Source organism: Nycticebus coucang, chromosome 4, assembly GCF_027406575.1.
Source record: "Nycticebus coucang isolate mNycCou1 chromosome 4, mNycCou1.pri, whole genome shotgun sequence".
NCBI classification, from domain to species: Eukaryota; Metazoa; Chordata; class Mammalia; order Primates; family Lorisidae; genus Nycticebus; species Nycticebus coucang.
Window position 1 is genome coordinate 42,279,654 of NC_069783.1, and position 21,611 is coordinate 42,301,264.

General features: G+C 39.2%; 1 protein-coding gene and 1 pseudogene across 1 annotated transcript in view; one reads left to right on the forward strand and one right to left on the reverse strand.

The window, feature by feature from the left end:
* The window catches only part of LRPPRC (leucine rich pentatricopeptide repeat containing), a 127,146-nt gene that overhangs the window by 26,643 nt on the left and 78,892 nt on the right, over nucleotides 1–21,611 (reverse strand). The window contains exons 26-29 of the mRNA XM_053587363.1: nucleotides 13,142–13,210; nucleotides 12,206–12,296; nucleotides 2,602–2,744; nucleotides 2,359–2,467 (exon numbers count right to left, since the gene is read on the reverse strand). Coding sequence (XP_053443338.1) covers nucleotides 2,359–2,467; nucleotides 2,602–2,744; nucleotides 12,206–12,296; nucleotides 13,142–13,210 — 412 coding nt within the window. The remainder of the gene's footprint in view (nucleotides 1–2,358; nucleotides 2,468–2,601; nucleotides 2,745–12,205; nucleotides 12,297–13,141; nucleotides 13,211–21,611) is intronic.
* The window catches only part of LOC128583254 (ferritin light chain-like), a 38,733-nt pseudogene continuing 20,139 nt past the window's right edge, over nucleotides 3,018–21,611 (forward strand).

The following is a 21,611-nucleotide window of genomic DNA, read 5'->3' on the forward strand; positions in this document are numbered from 1 at the left end:
TGAACTCCCAGGTACGGCCTTCCATGACAATAAGGCTCAACATAAGGAAATACAGAAGGCGTAACTAGTAATGAACATGACACGAATGTTCCGAAGAACATTCTGAGCTGCTTTAGAAGTTTCTGAACAAGCAGAAGCTGATAAGCATTTGTGTATAAGTAAGGGGAGGTGTGTGTAAGCCCTCAAATGGAAGTGGCAGCATCAATACTTACTTATTCCATCCATCTAAACTCAGAGAAAAAAAAGAGCAAAGTCATGACAACATTTTTATAATGCATCTTAAGTAGGGAGAACAGTTTGGGCAAGTGAAAGTAACTGTAGTGAAAGTTAACTGCAGCACAAATCGATAACTTTTCAAAGTCTTTCAAAAAACATTCCTTGTTAGTCACTAAAGTACCATGTGCCTTGTACCAGATTCTGTTTGTGTACACCTATTACATACTGATTACTCCATTGGATACTACTCTATCTTATATATTTAACTTTTTTGAAATGAAAGCAAATGAAGTCACATCTTCATTTGAGTACCGGTATCAATTCATCACAAAGTTATGAACAAAGTTTTATTTGCTACTGAAGTCACGGAATAGCTTTGCTAAATAAAATATTTTATTTAATTATTTTTGAGACAGAGCCTCAAGCTGTCGCCCTAGGTAGAGTGCCATGGCATCACAGCTCACAGCAACCTCCAGCTCCCGGGCTTAAGTGATTCTGTTGCCTCAGCCTCCCAAGTAGCTGGGACCACAGGCACCTACCACAACGCCCAGCTATTTTTTGGTTGCAGCCATCGTTTGGCAGGCCTGCGCTGGATTGGAACCCGCCAGCTCAGGTGTGTGTGACTGGCGGCTAAGGCCACCAGGCACCAAGCCAATAAATAAAATATTTTAAATGACACACAAGAACATGACTCAGAATCTGTCACTCAGTACACTATACATTTATTTTCTTTATTAGGGGACTAAGAAGTTATGATGTAATGCAATTATGGTCTACTTTCTAACAATCTTATGTAATAGCTCACTGGTTGGTTGGATGAGGATATAAAATAAATACTATCTCAATATTTAAAACCAAAAACATAAAGCTAGAAAATCTTACTACTTGTTTTTTAAAATTGCAGTATTTGGGCCAGGTGCGGTGGCTCATGCCTATAATCCCAGCACTCCGGGAGGCTGAGGCAGGTAGACTGCCTGATCTCATAGGTTCGAGACCAGCCTGAGCCAGACTGAGACCTCATCTCTAAAGATAGACAGGTGTTGTGGCGGACGCCTTAGTCCCAGATACTCGGGAGGCTGAGGCAAGAGAATTGCTTGAGCCCAAGAGTTTGAGGTTGCTATGAGCTACGACACCACAGCACTCTACCAAGGGTGACAAAGCAAGACTCTGTCTCAAAATATAATAATAAAATAATATAAAATAAAATAAAATAAAATTATGGTATTCACATTAAATTGGTGTGGTTGTGTTTATTATTACCTTTAAAAAAAAAGTTAGCATTGTAATGTACGAAGCCCATTCACCACAGATTGCATCTGGTGGGACAATTTCAATACATCTATAATGAAACTATGACTTAACTATGAAAAACTATAATGCAAGCATTCAATTTACTTTTTTTACATTGTTTGCATTTGTTAGGTAAAATCTACATGGACTGGATGTGGTGGCTCATGCCTGGAATCCTAGCCCTTTGCCAGGCTACGTAGGAGGACTGCTTGAGAACAGGCGTTGGAGACCAGCCTGAGCAACATACAAACCTCCATCCCCACCATCCTTCTCCACAGACATAGAAGTAGCAGCTCTGGGTGTAATGTCTTGCACCGTTGGTCCCAGCTACTTGGGAGGTAGCAGGATTGCTTCAGCCCAGAAATTTGGGGTTACTGTGAGCTATGACACCACCACAGCACTCTATAGAATGAGACCCTTTCTTCCCTCCACCCCCAAAATATAATGAACCCAACCTCCAGTATATAGCTCCATCACCAATAATTAGCAATTGACATTTTGCTAGATTTGCTTCCTTTGTTTTTAATGGCTTAAGTATTTTAAATTATAGAAATTTTGATTTTTTTCATTCCTCAATAATTTATAGATATCAAATTTATAAATATTTTCCTATGAATCATAACAATATCCTCATATCTAATAAAAGTTAAGAGTAATTCCTTAATATTACCTACCACTCAGTTAACAGTTAAATTTTTCCAATTGCCCAAAAATGTCTTTGTTAATTTAAGGTATGAATGAAAGTAACTGATGTATAAAACTGAAGTCTGATCTCTTTCCTGGAGCACTGCCACTTTGTTGGGCTTAGATCCCACCCATGCCCTATTAGAAAGTGCCCAAGAACATGTTTACCTCTGTTTCTCCTACTTTGGCAGGCATCCAGCAGATCTTTATGGAGATCATTTTCTATAGGCGGAGCTGATGGAAAATTCTGGACATCTTTTTCATCTTCATACCATAACTTTAAAACAAAAAGTATTCAGTTAACTAAAAACCAGTAAATAAAGTGATCTTTTCAGTATAAAAGTCAGCTAATCTAGGAAATAATTGTACTGACAACAAAATCTGTTTATAATTATGCCAAAAACAAATTACCTCAGGTACATCAAATGGAACTTCCTGATTACTATTTCTAAGGATTTCCGCTAATAATCTTAATGTCTTCTCACGAGGAATAACATTTTCTTCTTGCATTTTATTCCAGACAGCATCAGCTCTTTGCCAGTCACCATTTATTTCTGTAGAATTTGATTAAGCAGAATTTAACAAATATACTAAGGATCCCATGAAAATATACAGCACTTTTTCTTACTTGATGGTAAAGAAAGCATTATTCCAGGGCGGCGCCTGTGGCTCAGTGGGTAAGGTGCTGGCCCCATATACCAAGGGTGGCGGGTTCAAACCCAGCCCTGGCCAAATTGCAACAACAATAAAAATAGCTGGGTGTTGTGGCGGGCGCCTGTAATCCAGCTAACTTGGGAGGCTGAGGCAAGAGAATCGCCTAAGCCCAAGGATTTGGAGGTTGCTGTGAGTTGTGACACCATGGCACTTTACCGAAGGTTAATAAGTAAGACTCTGTCTCCAAAAAATCTATATCCTTTAAATTATAAACCAGAAATCCTGTACCTCTTAAAATGTAATAACTAAACAGCTCCCCCTTTATTAAATACTTTGAAACAAGTAGATAAAATGTTTGTCTTTTTAAAAATCAACTGAGAAATTATCCACTGCCAAAATAAAAATCAGAAATAGACAAATATCGGCACTTGAGGTGGTCCCTTGGATCTGTGTCTTGCTTCAACAGTGTTTGGACGGAACAGACCCGAGGACTCCCTTTTTTCCAGACTTCGCAAATTTTCCAGTCTCATTCTTTTCTTTTCCACGTGCAATCTCTGGGACCGTCTTCACTGCACCTCCTGCCTCTGGAGCCAGCTAACACCGTTTTTTTGTGGTTAGTTTCTTATTACCGATCAACCATGAGCTCCCAGATTCGTCAGAATTATTCCACCGATGTGGAGGCAGCCGTGAACCGCCTGGTCAACTTGCATCTGCGGGCCTCCTACACCTGCCTCTCTCTGGGCCTACTATTTCAACCGCAAACATGTGGCTCTGAAAGGCGTGGGCCACTTCTTCCGTGAGTTGGCGGAGGAGAAGCACGAGGGCTCTGAGGGTCTCTTGAAGATGCAAACCAGCGTGGCGGCAGCGCTCTCTTCCTGGACGTGCAGAAGCCATCTCAAGATGAATGGGGCACAACCCTGGACGCGATGGAAGCTGCCCTGGCCCTGGAGAAGAGCCTGAACCGGGCTCTTTTGGATCTTCATGCCCTGGGTTCTGCCTGCACAAACCCTCATAGACCTAGTTTCACTTAATCGTCATAGGTACTGTTTCCTGGTGTCACACAGCTCACAGCAAGCTCCAACTCCTGGGCTTAAGTGATTCTCTTGCCTCAGCCTCCTGAGTAGCTGGGACTACAGGCGCCTGCCACAATGTCTGGCTATCTTTTTGTTGCAATTTGGCTGGAGCCAAGTTCGAACCCACCTCCCTGGGTATATGGGGCTGGTGCCCTACCCACTGAGCTACAGGCACTGCCAATATTTTATTTATTATATTATTATTTTTATTATTTGAGACAGAGTCTCTCTCTGTCACCCTGAGTAGAGTGCTGTGGTGTCATAGCTCACAACAACCTTAAACTCTTGGTTTCCAGAGATCATCTTGTCTCAGCCTCTCAAGTTGCTGGGACTACAGGCTCCTGCCATAACACCTGAGTCATTTTTCTATTTTTAGTAGAGACGGAGTCTTGCTCTTGCTCAGGCTGATCTTGAACTCCTGAGTTCAGGCGATCCATCTGCCTCGGCCTTCTAGTATTAGGCCTCGGCATGCTAGGATTACAGGGGTGAGCCGCCATGCCCAGCCCCGGCCACACTTTTCTTTTCTTTCTTTCTTTTTTCTTTTTTTTTTAGAGACAGAGTCTCAATTTGTCACCCTGGGTAGAGTGCTGTAGTGTCACAGCTTATAGCAACCTCCAGCTCTTGGGTTTAGGTGATGCTCTTGCCTCAGCCTCCCGAGTAGCTGGGACTACAGGCGCCTGCCACAATGCCCGGCTATTTTTTTTGTTGTAGTTTGGCCGGGGCTGGGTTTAAAACCACCACCCTCCGTATATGGGCCGGCACCCTACCCACTGAGCCACAGGCGCTGCCCCTTAAACGATTCTTTTGCCTTAGCCTACCAAGTAGCTGGGACTACAGGTGGCCGCCATAATGCCCGGCTATTTTTTCGGTGCTTTAGCTGGCCCAGGCCAGATTCGAATTATGGTGTATGTGGCCGGCGCCCTACCTACTGAGCTACAGGCACCATGCAAGATTTGGATTTCTAATTTCTTACAGCTCTGTGAATTCCTGGAGAGTCACTTCCTATATGAGGAAGTGAAACTCCTTAAGAAGATGGGCGACCACCTGACCAACCTCCACAGGCTGGCTGGCCCCCAGGCTGGGCTGGGGGAGTATCTCTACGAAAGGCTCACTCTAAAGCATGACTAAGAGCCTGAGGAGACCAGGGACCTCTGAGAAGCCCTTTTCAAACCATTCAGGGCTTCTGCCAGAGCCCCCTCCTCCTCCAGCCACAAGGCAGCTTTTTAAACACCTTGCAGTCTTTTCCCAAGCCTTGGACCAAATGGACATAAAGCTTTGTGCACCTAAAACAAAAACAAAACAAAACAAAAAAAGAAACAGACAAATAAACTACGCCTTTCAATCGTTGCAAAGATAATGGATATATGTATACTGTGTAGTACAAAGCTGAGGCTCTAATATGACTTAATTCTAAATATATCATTCTCTTTAAAAATGACAAATCTATAAACCCTTACCACTTAGTTGAAAAGAGAGAATTGTCTATTTCTCTTCTGTTGAAAAACTATTCTGTGATAGTGCATGATGGACATTAGATTTCTTATCTCAACAGATAATGCTATTAGATTAAGTATTATGGGGACCAAGAAGTCTGTTACAACGGAATTAAGCAAAAATCTTTCTTATTAAAAAACAAAATAAAACCAGTTCTTTCCATATGGTAATCCAGTCACTGTATATATATAGTAAAACAAAACTCTATTTTCAGGCATTTTCATGGGTGAAAAGAGTAAAGGTCATTCAATTTATTTATTTTTTTTTGTAGAGACAGAGTGTCACTTTATGGCCCTCGGTAGAGTGCCGTGGCATCACACAGCTCACAGCAACCTCCAACTCCTGGGCTTAAGCGATTCTCTTGCCTCAGCCTCCCGAGTAGCTGGGACTACAGGCGCCCACCACAACGCCCAGCTATTTTTTGGTTGCAGTTCAGCTGGGGCCGGGTTTGAACCCGCCACCCTTGGTATATGGTGCCGGCACCTTACCGACTGAGCCACAGGCGCCACCCAAGGTCATTGAATTTAGTAAACAGATTTCTGCTTGTGAATACTAGAGCAAGATGTCACATGACTTTAAGTTCATAAAATCATGAAATGAAAAGAAAAACTTCTCTAGCTTTCTTTTAGAAATTTGCAAATATGGCCAGGTACAGTAGTTCATTCCTATAATTCCAGCACTCTAGAGAGGCTAAGACTAGAAGATCACTTCAGCTCAGGAGTTTGAGACCAGCCTGAGCAAGAACAAGATCCCATCTCTATAGAAAAATTTTAGAAACAGAAATTAGAAGTAGAAAAATTAGCAGAGCATTGGGGTGAATGCCTTGTAGTCCCAGCTACTCAGGAGGCTGAGGCAACAGGATCACTTGAACCCTACAGTTTGAAGTTGCTGTGAGATAAGCTGACACCACAGCACTCTAGACTAGACAACAGAGTGAGATATTTTTCTTAAAAAATGGAAACAAATTGTAAACATGTACAAGAAATATCTACATTGTCTGTGGTAGCTCTAGGAAAGAGGATTTTATAATACGACTACTCCAAAAAACACAAATAAATTTGATCCTCACCATTTGAGAGGAAAAATACCGAAATAAAGCAAGTGGGATATTCCTAGTCCCCCCCAACACAAATTAAGTTTTTAAATAACAGACTCCTAAAAGTAAATAATCAGAGAAGAAAAACCAAAACATTCACACTCCATCAGAAATCAGCAATAGAGAAAAAGTAAAACTGAGTAGGAAAATTCCTCTGGGTCAAACAGACTACAGTCTGGACTTTCAATGGACTACAGTAGAATTAACGTAACGTTCAGAGTGATTTCATACATACTTTGATAATAAAATTAGTCTCAGTAATATTACACTTACAGCTAATTTTCAAAACTAAAACTCTCATGAGCTGTAATAATTATGCCTTCCTGCATCAAAATGTTCTAGAGTAACATAAAATTCAAGTATTCAAATATACAAAGTATAAAATTTACCTGATAAAAAAAAAATCCAGGATGGCACTTGTGGCTCAGTGGGTAGGGTGCCAGCCCCTTATACTGAGGGTGGCGGGTTCAAACCCGGCCCTGGCCAAACTGCAACAAAAAAATATCCTGGTGTTGTGGCAGGCGCCTGTAGTCCCAGCTACTCAGGATGCTCAGGCAAGAGAATCGCCAAAGCCCAGGAGCTGGAGGTTGCTGTGAGCTGTGTGACACCATAGCACACTACCAAGGGTGATAAAGTGAGACTCTGTCTCAGGGGGATGTGTAACAGTTGGCACTTTACATATGTTCTCTATGGTATTAAACTAAGAGATGAAGATTTCTAGTTCAGGGTTTTAATCAGAAAGCTGACAAGTTTTTACACATTCCTGATACGATGGGACAATTTCCAGATTCTCTTTGCCAATCACCTAGTGAAGGTATCCTAGTATGAATATCACTCCCCTCTAATTTAAGGATTACGTGGGATAAGAATTCTTGTCTTGGGGCAGCGCCTGTGGCTCAGTCAGTAGGGCGCCGGCCCCATATACATATACCGAGGATGGCGGGTTCAAACCCAGCCCCGGCCAAACTGCAACCAAAAAATAGCCGGGCGTTGTGGCAGACGCCTGTAGTCCCAGCTTCTTGGGAGGCTGAGGCAAGAGAATCGCTTAAGCCCAGGAGTTGGAGGTTGCTGTGAGCTGTGTGAGGCCATGACACTCTACCGAGGGCCATAAAGTGAGACTCTGTCTCTACAAAAAATAAAATAAATAAATAAATTAAAAAAAAAAGAATTCTTGTCTTAGGTGGCACCTGTGGCTCAAGGAGTAGGGCGCCGGTCCCATATGCCAGAGGTGGCGGGTTCAAACCTAGCCCCGGCCAAAAAAAAAAAAAGAAGAATTCTTGTCTTGTTATGCCTGATAACAAAGAGTTATCAATGACTAACGGGAGTTTCAAATAACGTAAGAGCTAATGTGATGGGATTCTCACAGACCAAAGATGGGATGATTTGAAAGTTAAAAAAAAAAAAAAATTGGCTCAGTGCCTATGGCTCAAGTGCCTAAGGCGCCAGCCACATACACCTGAGTTGGTGGGTTCGAATCCAGCCTGAGGCCCGCCAAACAACAATGACATCTGTGACCAGAAAACAGCTGGGCTTTGCAGGCACCTGTAGTTCCAGCAACTTGGGAGGTGGAAGCAGGAGAATCGCTTAAGCCCAGAGTTTGAGGTTCCTGTGAGCTGTGACGCCACAGCACTCTACCCAGGGTGACAGCTTGAGGCTCTGTCTCAAAAAAAAAAAAAAGAGAAGACTAAAACACAAATGTATTTTTTAAAAAACATGAATTCATTAAAACAAAAAATCACTCAACAGTTTTGGAGGTATCTGGGACACCAGCACTTAGGATTGCCAATTAAAGAAAGAAAAACCAAGTATTTATCTCTTTCTGTAAATTTATTTCAAGTCCTTAATTTAAAGAAAAGGAAGCCACAGAACATAATATAGAACATGAAACATGTGAAGTATAAAACAGTCAAAACAGAACATAAAATATAGGTGCATATGTAAAATATATATGGATATAAACGCAGAAAGAGTAAATTCGAAGGTTGGACAACTGCAGTAGGGGAGTTTGGAGGTGAGGGTAGACATAGTGACGTTTTTATTTTTAGCCAGTATACCACTGTTATTATTTGAATCTTTGACAATTAGAATATATTCATTTTACTCGTGTAATAATGGAGAGGGAAAAGGCCACACAGAGTGAAAAAAAGGTCAATGGCTATACATACTTGAAGAAATAATGTAAAAGTAGCTCAAGTTAGACTAAATATTGAAACTGTAAATATTTTCAAAAGATTTACAACATTTTTATTGCAAAATTATAAATTTAAAGCAACTTTATTTTGGATAGACTTCTTTATTAGACTTTTATTGGATAGACTTCGTAAAGAGGAAATTAAAGTGTTTAGATACAGGGGTGCGCAACCTGTGGCACGTGGCATGCAGATTCTTCAAGGACTGTTTTGCTCATCTGTGGTGTCAAATATCGCAAACAGTATGCATTGGACCATTTTTAAATGTTTTCATCAGCTTTCATTAGCGTTTGAGTATTTAATGTATAGCCCAAGACAACTCATATTCTTTCAATGTGGGGGGAGAAAGGAAAAAAGGCTGTTTGTAAAGTTTAGAACATAAAAAAATGTTTGGTAAGAAGGTGGCAGTGTTGTCACTGAGAAATAAAGAATATTCCTTAGGCAGGTAAGGGAGTTATTTCATTCCAGTAATTTTTGTTGTAGGTTCCAGGAGTTAATTTTACAAGACTGTAACAATGAAAAGTCAAAATGTATCAGAATGGATAGAATTAAAGTTTGCAACGTGACAGGTTCTTGTAACAGATCATGTATGAACTTCATACTATTTTGAATCAGCTGAAAATGAAAGCTGTATTACAACAGCTAGTATTTAAGCTATAAAGATATAATAAGACTTAATACAGTTTTCATGGGTGCTGGCTGTACCTTTGTTTTGTGCATGTTTCTGTAGAATGTTTTAGTTCACCACAAAATTAAGTGTGTTTGGGTGTGTGACAGAAACTCATCTAAAATGAAGTTGCTTTTTAACATATACCCCCAATGACTAACCCAACCCATTTGAAGGACTAAAATCCTATCATGAAAAAGAAATCCCCATCTAAATATCTTTTTTTTTTTTTCCAGAAATCTACCATCAAGTATAATAGGACCACAATTCAAATATCACTCTATACCATATGCTACCTTGTAACAATATTTAACTAATGGTCCAAATCTGAGGGAGGAATGGAGAGAGGGCTTGCAGAAGGCAAGAAATAGCTTGCTTTTTCTTCAGAAAGGAAAGGATTGAGGCTATTAGAACCAGATTACCTACTTACATCACTATAGAAGGTGGGAATATAAAAATGGGGTTGAAAAGTATACTTCCCTGTAAGGATTCCACAGCTTCCAGCCTCACCTGAGGCCATCTACACCCTCTAAGCTCCCCAGACTATTTGGCTTAAATACAGGGCAAGAAGAAACTGAAGGCAGGTGTCCAACAGAGCGGATAGGGGAGGAGCGGAAAATGGTATTAAACCCAGAGACAGCACGTCCCTAAAGGAGATCGCAAGAAGAACCTAAAAGTATTATTTTTTGTTTCTTTTTTTAAAACTATAGTATAAGTTCATCTGAATAGGAAAAAGAAGTTAGTGTAGCTAGCCACCTCTCCCCCCTCCCTGAATTGCCACTGTACTTCATGTATTTTTACAGTTGTTCTTAAACTCTGTATTTTTAAGTCTTGGTTGTGGGGGTGATTCTCAGCATAGCACTATTTTTTATATCTGCAGTGCCTATAATAACATCTAGCATAGTAAGGCTCTACAGATATTTTAATTTGAATGATCAAGTTATACAGTTTTCCATGAGGACTACTTTAAATGCTAAAACACAGTGGTGCCCGTAGCTCAGTGGCTAGGGGGCACCAGCCAGCTAAACAACAATGACAACTGCAACAACAAAAACAACAAAAAATAGCCAGGCATTGTGGCAGGTGCTTGTAGTCCCAGCTACTTGGGAGGCTGAGGCAAGAGAATCGCTTAAGCCCAAGAGTTTGAGGTTGCTGTGAGCTGTGATGCCATAGCACTCTACTGAGAGCAACATAGTGAGACTCTGTCTCAAAAAAATAAAAATAAATGCTAAGATACATTTTGATTTATAAAGTCAGTATTTCTGGGTTATGGTGGATAGTAACAAAAAAAAAAAAGGATTTTTTTTGAAGTTTGTATAAAATTAGAATGAGATAGTTCCTTCAAAAAAGAAAAGTGGGACGGGTGAATGGGGAGTTAACCCTCAAATATAGGTCATAATCCATAATTTAAGGACTAAATGCCTAAAACAAAAAGCTTTTAATTCTATACACTCAACACCAACCTGAGCACTGTATGTGAAAATTTGATCATTCAAGCCAAAGTTTTAAGAATTATAAAAAGAAGTGAGAATTTTAATACAACCAAAATTTAGAATTTTAAGGGAAGTTTTATTTCACTTATACATACCATCAAGATGTAATTAAAAGCTTCCAATGAAATTAATAAACACAAGTTCAAAAAGACAAATCTATTTGTTTATTGTTGTCTATGTTTGGTAAAGAAAACCTTGTAATGACGAAATGAGAACAATAAATGTAGACCAAATATCTATGAGGCAAAAAGGGAAAAGTCACTGACTGTCCTACGTGTTCCCATCTACCCACATACCCTAAAAGAGACTGTCAATCTTCCAAATGGGTCCACTGCTATATATATACTAGAACATGGTTTTTGATAACGTAGGTCAAAAGTTTCAAAAATGTCAAATACAAATGTTAGGATTTCAGCCTAAGGAAACCTTCACGGTGGTTAAAGATTAAGGTACAAAAATGAATAATGTAGTCTTGTTTTATATTAGGGAAAAGTGAAATTTATTCACATGCCCAGTAATAGCAGACTGGTTGAGTAAACTAAAATACATTCATTGAGTACATTAGTTATCTGTAGACGATTAAATATACAAAAATGTTTGTAATGTATACCTAAGTCAAAAATATAACAGGATCACATTTAAAAATAAACTGCTTAAGGATGAGTCCCTATGTAGACATGCTTGTTTTTGCAAAAGGGTAGATATACATGAAAGTGTAGATAGTTACCTATTTGTAAAAGTGACCAGTAAATCTACTTAAGGATTTAAATAAAAAGAAAAGAAAAGAATTGTCTTTCCTCAAGAAGTTCTGTTTAAATTCTGTGGTTCTGGGCGGCGCCTGTGGCTCAGTCGGTAAGGCGCTGGCCCCATATACCAAGGGTGGCGGGTTCAAACCCGGCCCCGGCCAAACTGCAACCAAAAAAATAGCCGGGCGTTGTGGCGGGGCCTGTAGTCCCAGCTACTCGGGAGGCTGAGGAAAGAGAATCCCTTAAGCCCAGGAGTTGGAGGTTGCTGTGAGCTGTGTGAGGCCACAGCACTCTACCGAGGGCCATAAAGTGAGACTCTGTCTCTACAGAAAAAAATAAAAAAAAAATAAATAAATAAATTCTGTGGTTCTGATGAAGACTTTATTTTCTCATTACTGCAATAAGAATGTCAGAAATCATGAAGACTGTACAGGGTCCAGCAATAAAACATAACATTCTATGATAAAAAGTTCAATCTAGCCTCAATTTGACCTCTGCTGCAGACTCCACATTTGACATTCTCTCAAAGCCTACCTCTTTTTCCTGTCATTGCCTTCAACAGACTAAATAAATGAATACATGAGGAACAGTTAAATCACTTACTATATAGTTTTAGCAGACTGTAGTACAACTGGTCTCTATCACATTCAAATAGCTTCTCTGTTAGCTCCACTAATTTTTCCAGAGTTTCAACCTTAAAAATAAGATTAACAGTGTATCAACATTTTATAAAGGGACATATTTTATAGTTAACAATCAGCAGTTGCATAATCCTCCAAATTTGCTTTATCTAAAGAGTAAATCAACTTCACTTTGAAGTTAAAGGGCCAGGCACAATATGAATATACTTCATGCCATTGAACTACACACTTAAAAATGGTTAAAATGATAAATTGTATTCTGGGTCTATTTTACCACAATCTTAAAAAATTATTTTTTAAGTTATAAGGCTGAATTAAGAAAAAAACATGAGGGCAGTGACTGTGGCTCAGGGAGTAGGGCGCCGGCCCCATATACTGAGGGTGGTGGGTTCAAACCAGGCTCTGGCCAAACTGCAACAAAAAAAATAGCTGGGCCTTGTGGTGGGAGCCTGTAGTCTCAGCTACTCGGGAGGCTGAGGCAAGAAAATCACCTAAGCCCAAGAGCTGGAGGTTGGTGTGAGCTGTGATGCCATGGCACTCTACTGAGGGTGACAAAGTGAGACTCTGTCTCTAAAAGAAAAAAACATGAATATCTAGTTGAGGGATCGCTTCTTGGCCTTTTGGCTAAGATCAAGTGAGTGTCTGGTTTCAGGAACCTCCCCAAAGGTGCATTTTAGAGAATTCAAAATATCTTCAAGCCCAGGTTAACATTTTTTAGGGTTCCTGCTGTACCTCAGGAGCAAGAAATAAGCTCTCACTTATTTGGAAAACAATCAAGATAAATAACACTGCTTCCACAATCCTCTCTCTCAAAATCCCCACATGTTCCGATGCCACGTAGGACACCTGCCCTCTACTCACATTTAGATGATTGAGATGTCAGATATCAAACACAAACCTGATTACTTGTGATACATCTGTCACAAAACCACTGAAGCCGTAAAGGTCGAGCTCTGATGCCCGGAGTCTATAAAATAAAATAATCACACAGCACCCAAGTAAGTCTTTAGCTAAATATTAATTTTTTCTCAAAGACAAAATTTTCTTTCTAATCTACTTGCCGCCAAATATATGCCAAACCTATATTCAACTATATTACAACTCAACAAAACTAAACTTACATATTAAACTATATACACTAGTATACAACATTTATACTATACTGCAACTGCCAATAAACTTTAACTTAATCCCACAGTTAGTCAAACACATCTAAGTAAGATTAGAACAGTGCATAAAACACAACCACTGTTTACAATCTGTATCTAGAAGATGCAGGTTACTTCAAAATGCTGCTTTGCAGGTCAGCATTCATCCCAGAAACTTTTTGTTAATAAAATGGTTATGGTTTCTTCGGTCTAAAAAGAAGTAATAAACTAAACTCCAAAATATGTCAATTAAAACATGTACGGGTGTAACACTCACAGGTGTGATCTTTCTCACTCACAAATTACTTGAGATATCTCAAGAGATTCAGGAGGCAAAAATCATCAATGTGCTACACAGAATTATTAACAACTGTTATAATAATAAACTAATGGCTTTATTTTTAAAAGAAACATGGTTTGTAAAATTTACAATGATTAAGGTATTCTAACTACTGTGTACTACAAACGTTTGCTTAGCATCTAAAACTAAACGCTTAAAGAATAAAACTAGCTAAGTACTTAAAATCTGTTCATAGTCATCATTTATTTCAACAATTGAGACATATATTGTATCTTCAATTAGAAATTACTATGGTTTAGTCAATAAGTCTGGCTTCAAAGCACTTATTTTACAATTTTGGATAGCAGAATAAAAGCCAACCATTTCAACATAATTCCAAGGATTTGTCACTCTAACTATAGTATTTTCATCATCTGTAACGGGGCTTCACCATTAAATACTACATTTCAATCACAGCATTATGATAGGAAAACTACATACTCATTAGCCCTGGCTGCTCCACTCTAGAGGAGGCTCCTTTACTGCATGCTCCACTCAGCTCTGTTGACGGAACCAGGTATCCCTCGAATCTAATCTCTTATAAGTCCCCATTATTTTTAATTTTAAAAAACATTGTACAATGTTAAATTAAGAACTGAAGCAGAAACTGTCATCTGGCAGCTTTGGTGAAATGACTGAAAAGGCAGTGCAACAGAAGTTGGATAGTGTTCTCATTCTCATCGTACAATATCTACATTTAGACAAACAAGAAATACACAAACTAATTGTGGAAATACATTCTCAAATACCATTAATATCTTCATTCAGACACAAGTTCTACTCAAGAATTTTCTTGCATTATTTAGTCTCACAAGCATTACATTGAAAATGAAACCAACCAAAGTATATAAAAGCCTTGAAAAACTAGTAATAATCCTCTTTAGACCAAGGCAAAATGCAAGGGCTACATTTGCTAACAACTTTCAATATTACTGCTGATCCAAATACCAACCACCTAAATAGCACAACTTTTATAGCCAACTCTGTTTGTGGCTGATTAATCTGCCTGTCATCGGAAGGACAGCTGATTTATACAACAGATCTTCCTTCGTTTCATTTTGAAATTGAGAACTGTTTTCACATACAAATCTCAATCATCAAAAGAACATCTAGGTCAGATTAACTAAATCTCCTAGGCTGCTGTTAACAGTCAACATTTCTGGCTTATCTCTTAACATCTTACTGAATTTTAAACACTGCAAGTTGAAAGCAGAAATAAAAAATGTAATAAAAATGTGGAAAACAGAATTCTAATTAGAATGTTATGTATAACATCAAAAACCAGTTAATGTTAATTAAAACAACAAACTCTCCTCTAGTTCTTTCTGTTTTTATTATATATAATCTATTTACGGATAGTGAGGATAAAATAATTACTTTTGCTGAAACACTGGTGTGTTTGTTTCCACTTGGGTTACAATGCTTCAAAAACCGCAACTTTCCTTCAGTTGCAACTCAGGACTAGGTTCAATTGTACAAGGGGAACAAAACACTCCCAAATAAAAAAATAATTGTTAACTACTCTAATTTTACAATATTACTCTGATGTAAATTTGCTACTATTATAATAAACTTCTAAGTATACCAGTAAAAATATGATATAAAATAATTTTCACCTTTTAAGTGAAACAATGTAAGTTTCCAACTGTATTTCAAACTCTCAAGCACGATTACCTTAAATTTGATTCAAACAGGAATTTTCAACTGTTTTAATTTTTCCTGAGACTCTTGCTCAAAATGTAAAATGGAGAAAATAACAAAACTTCACCTTAGCCTCATGTCATCTAATTAAGATTGTAGGAGGAAAAACTATGTGCTCAAGAGGACTTCAAAGAGAGACAGACAAAAACATGAACCTGACTTGCACACAGTGGTGCATCCCAGTAGACCCAGCAGCTGGGGAAGCTGAGGCAAAAGGATCCCTAACTTATAGTCATGAGATCAAGGCTGTAGTGTACTATGACCGCCCCTGTGCATAGCCACTGTCCTCCAGCCTGGGAGACAGAGTGAGAGCCTGCTTCTTACAAAAAAAAAAACTGCAAGCTAAAACACCAACCAAGTACAGCTGACCCTCAAACAACACAAGGATTGGGGGCATCACCCTTAACCCCCTACAGTCAAAAATCCATGTACAACCTTTGACTCCCTAAAGACTTAACTACTAATAAACTACTAATAATAAACACATATTTTGTATATTTTAGGTATTATATACTATATTCTTACAATAAAGTTAGAGAAAAAAATATTAGTATCATAAGAAAGAGAGATTATACATTTATAGCACCATTTTTATCGATACCCGAAGCTTGCATCATCTGTTTACAAGATGACTTTCTATCTGAGATGGTGGGCAACTGCAGCGGCAGACCCCAATCTACAGTACATATCAAGTAATTCAACTTTTTCTCGTAACAATTGTCACTTTTGTCTGCTACTTGGGAACACTTCCCAGCACCACTACTGGCACTGGGTGTGGGTCCCCCGGTGTTATCCAAGTTTTATGGATGAATAATATGTAAGAGTTGGCTTTCTACTGCAATATGCAATTTATTGGAGAGACGAACTACTCACAAGGAGATGAGTAGCCTCGCAGAGTGTTTTAAGTAGATACTGAGAACAAAATAATTGCAACAGCAGTAAGAGGTGAAGATGAAGTTATCATAGCAGCACAGTATCATCACAGTGGACTTAATACAGTATGGTTTAACGCTGCATCTCTGTTTGTTTATATTTCTTTCACCCATGAACGATGCTATGTGTGCGTAAGTTTTAACTTTTTATAATACATTTGTGTCTATTTTATGGTAATAATTAAAAGACTAGTATCTACATATATTTTATGCATTCACAACATACCTACCGCTCTTAAATGTTTTTATTATTTCTAGGCTACAGGGGTTCATTTGTGTTTCTTTTTCAAATCTCCAAAACCTTTCGAGTATATTTTCTAATAAAAAAATCTGTGTATAGTTATACATGTGGAATTCAAACCTGTACTGTTTAAGCGTCAATTCAACTTATCCCCATAGTTAGGATAGACCAAGGGAGGAAAAATGTTATCATAGCATATATGAAACCTTTTTAGCATTTGTCCTTTTCTCAAAAATCTTGAGAGATAGACTTAAAAACCATGTCTAATGAAGAGAAAAACAGGCTGGGCAAGTCAATTAACAAAACCTGTTTAAACTAAACCCGATCCCAAAGACAAGGTGTTAAATGAACTCATTCATGGGAGAGTGGGTATAAATCTGCATGAGCTTTGATATATACTGAAACTACAGAGTTCAATAAAAAAAATCCAGCTCCAGAAACGACTGTGTATATGTAAGAGCCATCCTGGCTTATTAAGGCAGACAAAATGAGATTAAAAACTCTGAACTTAAGGCCAGGCACAGTGGCTCACGCCTGTAATCCTAGCACTCTGGGAGGCAGAGGTGAGTGAACTGCTTCAACTCAGGAGTTCCAGATCAGCCTGAGCAAGATCCAGGCCCCATCTATACTAAAAATAGAAAAATTAGCCAGGTGTAGTGGTACACACTGGTAGTCCTCAGCTACTTGGGAGGCTGAGACAAGAAGACTGCTCAAGCCCAAGAGGTTGAGGTTGCTGTGAGCTATGATGCTATGGCACTCTACCCAGGGCATCAGGGTGAGATTCTGTCTCAAACACACACAAATGGTGAATTTTATCTAATAAAGAATAAAAAGAGTAACAAAAATTGGGAGACCACTAGAATCTAAGCATTTTTTAATTTTTTTTTTGAGACAGAGTCTCATTATCACCCTCAGTAGAGTGCCGTAGTGTCACAGCTCACAGCAACCTCCAACTCTTGGGCTTAAGTGATTCTCTTGCCTCAGCCTCCCAAGCAGCTGAGAGGTGCCTACCACAACGCCCGGTTATTTTTTGTTGCAGTTGTCATTGTTGGTTAGCTGACGTGGGCCAGGTTCGAATCCACCAACTTCGGTGTATGTGGCTGATGCCATAACCACTGTGCTACTAAGCGTTTGGTTTTAAACTAGACCACATCATGAGAAGTGGTCCCCCTTTGAGAAGACATCACATTTACCCTGACTGCAATGGAACGGAAAGGAAGAACAGCTGAAAAGAAGAGAGGGAAAAGTCAAGCAAGAGTAATCTCAGAGAAAGGCTACACTGTTTTGATAGTTAGGATACGGAGGGACCAGGAGGTCATGGAGGTAGGGATGGTACAGAGGAACTTACAGAAAACAGGAAATCAGGGCCTGATTTCAAATTCATGCTATTATGGGTTAAGTCTCTCTTATTTATTTGAGAACAGAAGTGTTTTGGATTTTCTTTCTTTTGGGAATATTTGCATAGTATGGGAATTTACCAGCTGACCTTTCAAAATTTGAAAATCCAAAATCCACGAAGAGCTACAATGTGCATTGCCTTTGAGTGTTACATTGGTACTCAAAAAATTTTACATTCTAGAGCATTTCAGATCTGAAATTTTCAGATTAGGAATACTCAACCTGTACTAATAAACAAGCTTTACATTCTACACTCTGAACTTAAGTTTCTTTACCCAAATTACATCTCAAAGTTGTTTTATGAGGCTCATACGAAGATATACATGACCATTATCAGTCATATTGTTTAGCTGGTAATCTAGGTTTGAAATTCAAGGGAAGAGGTTAGAATAACATATGCTAACTAAATTTAAACCAGAATCGTACCCATCTTATGTTTGCATGGAGAAGCAGCAGTGCTTGGGAAATGGCAAGCATTCAGAAAGTGATTACTTAACTGCTCCAAGGGTTAAGGGTAAAATTAAATATCTCCTTGCAGAAATCTTTAATATGGTTATTTAACATTTCAGACAACTCTTTTACTTCTTATACTTATATATATATAATCTCTCCCTGGATTTAATGTCTTGTCTTAAAGAATGAATAATCCACAAAGTGCTACTTTATTTAAATGGTCTACAGCACTCTCTTCTTGGGAGATAACTGAACTAAATTAAACACAATAGACCAGAAGAAAGAAGTCACTTTTGTTTGTTTACAGAGAAATGTCATCTTATTTTGCCATAAGACCCAGCAGTAGAAGTACTGGAATAGAACTCAGGAGGTCAGGCTTTAGTTCAGTCTCAGCCACTGTGAACCATAAAGTTAAGAGGTCCCATCTATAAAGACCTAACAACATATTATCTTTATGTATCAGAAGCCTCAAAAATGGTAATGAACTAGGGACAGTGGCTCACTGTAATCCTAACATTTTGGGAGCTGAGTCAAGAGTGTCCCCTGAGGCCAGGAGTTCAAGTCCAGACTGTGAAACACTGCAAGACTCTGTGTCTACAAAAAAAAATTTTTTAATTAGTGAGTCCTGATAGAGCATGCCTGTAGTCCTAGCTACTTGGAAGGCTGAGGCAGAATTGCTTGAGCCCAGGAATTTGAATTTACGGTGAGCTACAACGATGCCGCTGCACACCAGCCTGGGTGACAGATTAAAACTTTCTCTTAAAAAAGAAATGGTAATAGCGTTTGACTCACTTCTAAGAAATGATCTGAAAACCAAATATGCTTGTAACTAAAGATGTGAATTATTATTTATGATAGTGAAAGTGCTTCTCAAAGGACAAAGGGACAAACTTTGGTTCATTTGTAAAGTGGAAATATATAATCATTAAAAATAATGCTTAGGGGTGGTGCCTGTGGCTCAGTGGGTAGGGCATCGGCCCCATATACTGAGGGTGGCAGGTTTGAATCCGGCCCCCTGCCAAACTGCAACAGAAAAATAGCTGGGTGTTGTGGCGGGCGCCTGTAGTCCCATCTCTCAGGAGGCTGAGGCAAGAGAATTGTCTAAGCCCCAGGAGTTAGAGGTTGCTGTGAGCTGTGTGATGCCATGGCACCCTACCGAGAGTGATAAAGTGAGACTCTGTCTCTAAAAAAAAAAAAAATAAAATAATAATAATGTTTAGAGGAGTTCTTTTTTTTTTTTTTTGTAGAGACAGAATCTCACTGTACTGCCCTTGGGTAGAGGGCCGTGGCGTCACACGGCTCACAGCAACCTCTAACTCTTGGGCTTATGTGATTCTCTTGCCTCAGCCTCCCGAGCAGCTGGGACTACAGGCGCCCGCCACAACACCCAGCTATTTTTCTGTTGCAGTTTGGCCGGGGCTGGGTCCAAACACGCCACCCTCGGCATATGGGGCCGGCGCCCTACTCACTGAGCCACAGGCGCCGCCCTTTAGAGGAGTTCTTAACTGTATGCTGGGAAATGAAGAAGCAGTGAAGAAGGGTGAAGTACTAAATAGATGACTCAATAAATTTCAATTACATATAAAAGATATATACATTAAATATGAGGACAGAAAAACCACAAAGAATAATGAATGAGTCTTTATACTCGGCATATATATATATACGTATATATATATATACACACACATATATATATATACGTATATATATATATATATTTTTAGAGACAGAGTCCCACTATATCACCCTTGGTAGAGTGCTGTGGCCACGGCTCACAGCAACCTCAAACTCTTGGGCCCAAGTGATTCTCTTGCCTCAGCCTCCCAAGTAGCTGGGATCACAGGCACCCACCACAACGCCCAGCTATTTTTGTTGTTGTTGTTGCAGCTGTCATTGTTTCTTAGCTGGCCCGGGCCGGGTTTGAACCCGTCACCCTCAGTGTATGTGGCCGGCGCCGTAACCACTATACTTCGGGTGCCAAGCCTATACTTGGCATATTTTAAGTAATAAAATGTGTAAGTTTTACTAGAGTCTATGCACAAGGGGAAAAAATCAGAATATTATTATTGGCAAAACACAAAATGTATTTCACAAACTTTATATACCTATTGTATACTCATGCAAATTTGTAAACATTTGCTCAATGGCATTATTTCATTTCAGAACATGCCATACAAAGAGCGGAAGGAACTAGAGACATTTAGCCTACAGAGGTCTGTCTGGAAGATAGAAAGGAGTTGATTTCAGTGCAGGAGAGAATGGCACACAAAAGGAAGGGAGTCAAACTGATATTTAGTAAGTGTTTAATAACGTACAGGACACTCTAGATAGTGTCATACTAGTGTTATGTAAGGAGCAGAACAAGGAAAAAGGGCCTTCGCACCCGCGGTTGGTTCTCCATGCCTGGAATGCTTCCCTCTTCACTCACGGTGGCCCCTATTCATCTTTTAGTGCTCATCCCAAACATCTCCACCTGAGAAAAACCTTCTCTGAAACAAACAGGTCCTGCCCACAACACTTTATCCTTCAGAAAGTACTGCATTTTCAGGTTCAAAAAAAGATCTATCTTAAGATCCATGGCTTCCACTAGACTGTGAGATATGACAGACAACTGTTTGTGAAAGGAAGGAGAGGGAGATGATGAAGGGAAGAAGGGAGAGAAGGGGCGGGGGAATTGGTCAAAACGGAATGCCGCACAAGTGCTATACACAACCTTAGCTAACACTTCATTTCCCAAGTTTCTGATGGAGAGATCTGCCAATGACCGCTCTTAAGAGTTCATGATAGGAGATGCGGTATCAGATCTAAGTCTTATGCCTCTATTAATTTATCCTACCATCTGTCAACTAAGGTCTCTATGGTCTAATTATATATCATTTGAGGGGTTGAGTAAAGTGTCTTAAAAATCCCCACATCCAAATGCCAGGAAGGCTATGTTAACCAGTATGATGAAAATGTGTCAAATGGTCTATAAAACCAGTGTATGGTGCCTCCTGATTGCATTAATGTACACAGCTATGATTAATAATAAAAAAAATTCCTATGCAAAAAAAAAAAAAAAAAATCCCGACATCCACTATCCTAACTCAGATTTTCCTTAATCTTTCTGCCTCAAATCCCCTTTAATTTATCCTACAACCTTCTGCTAGCAT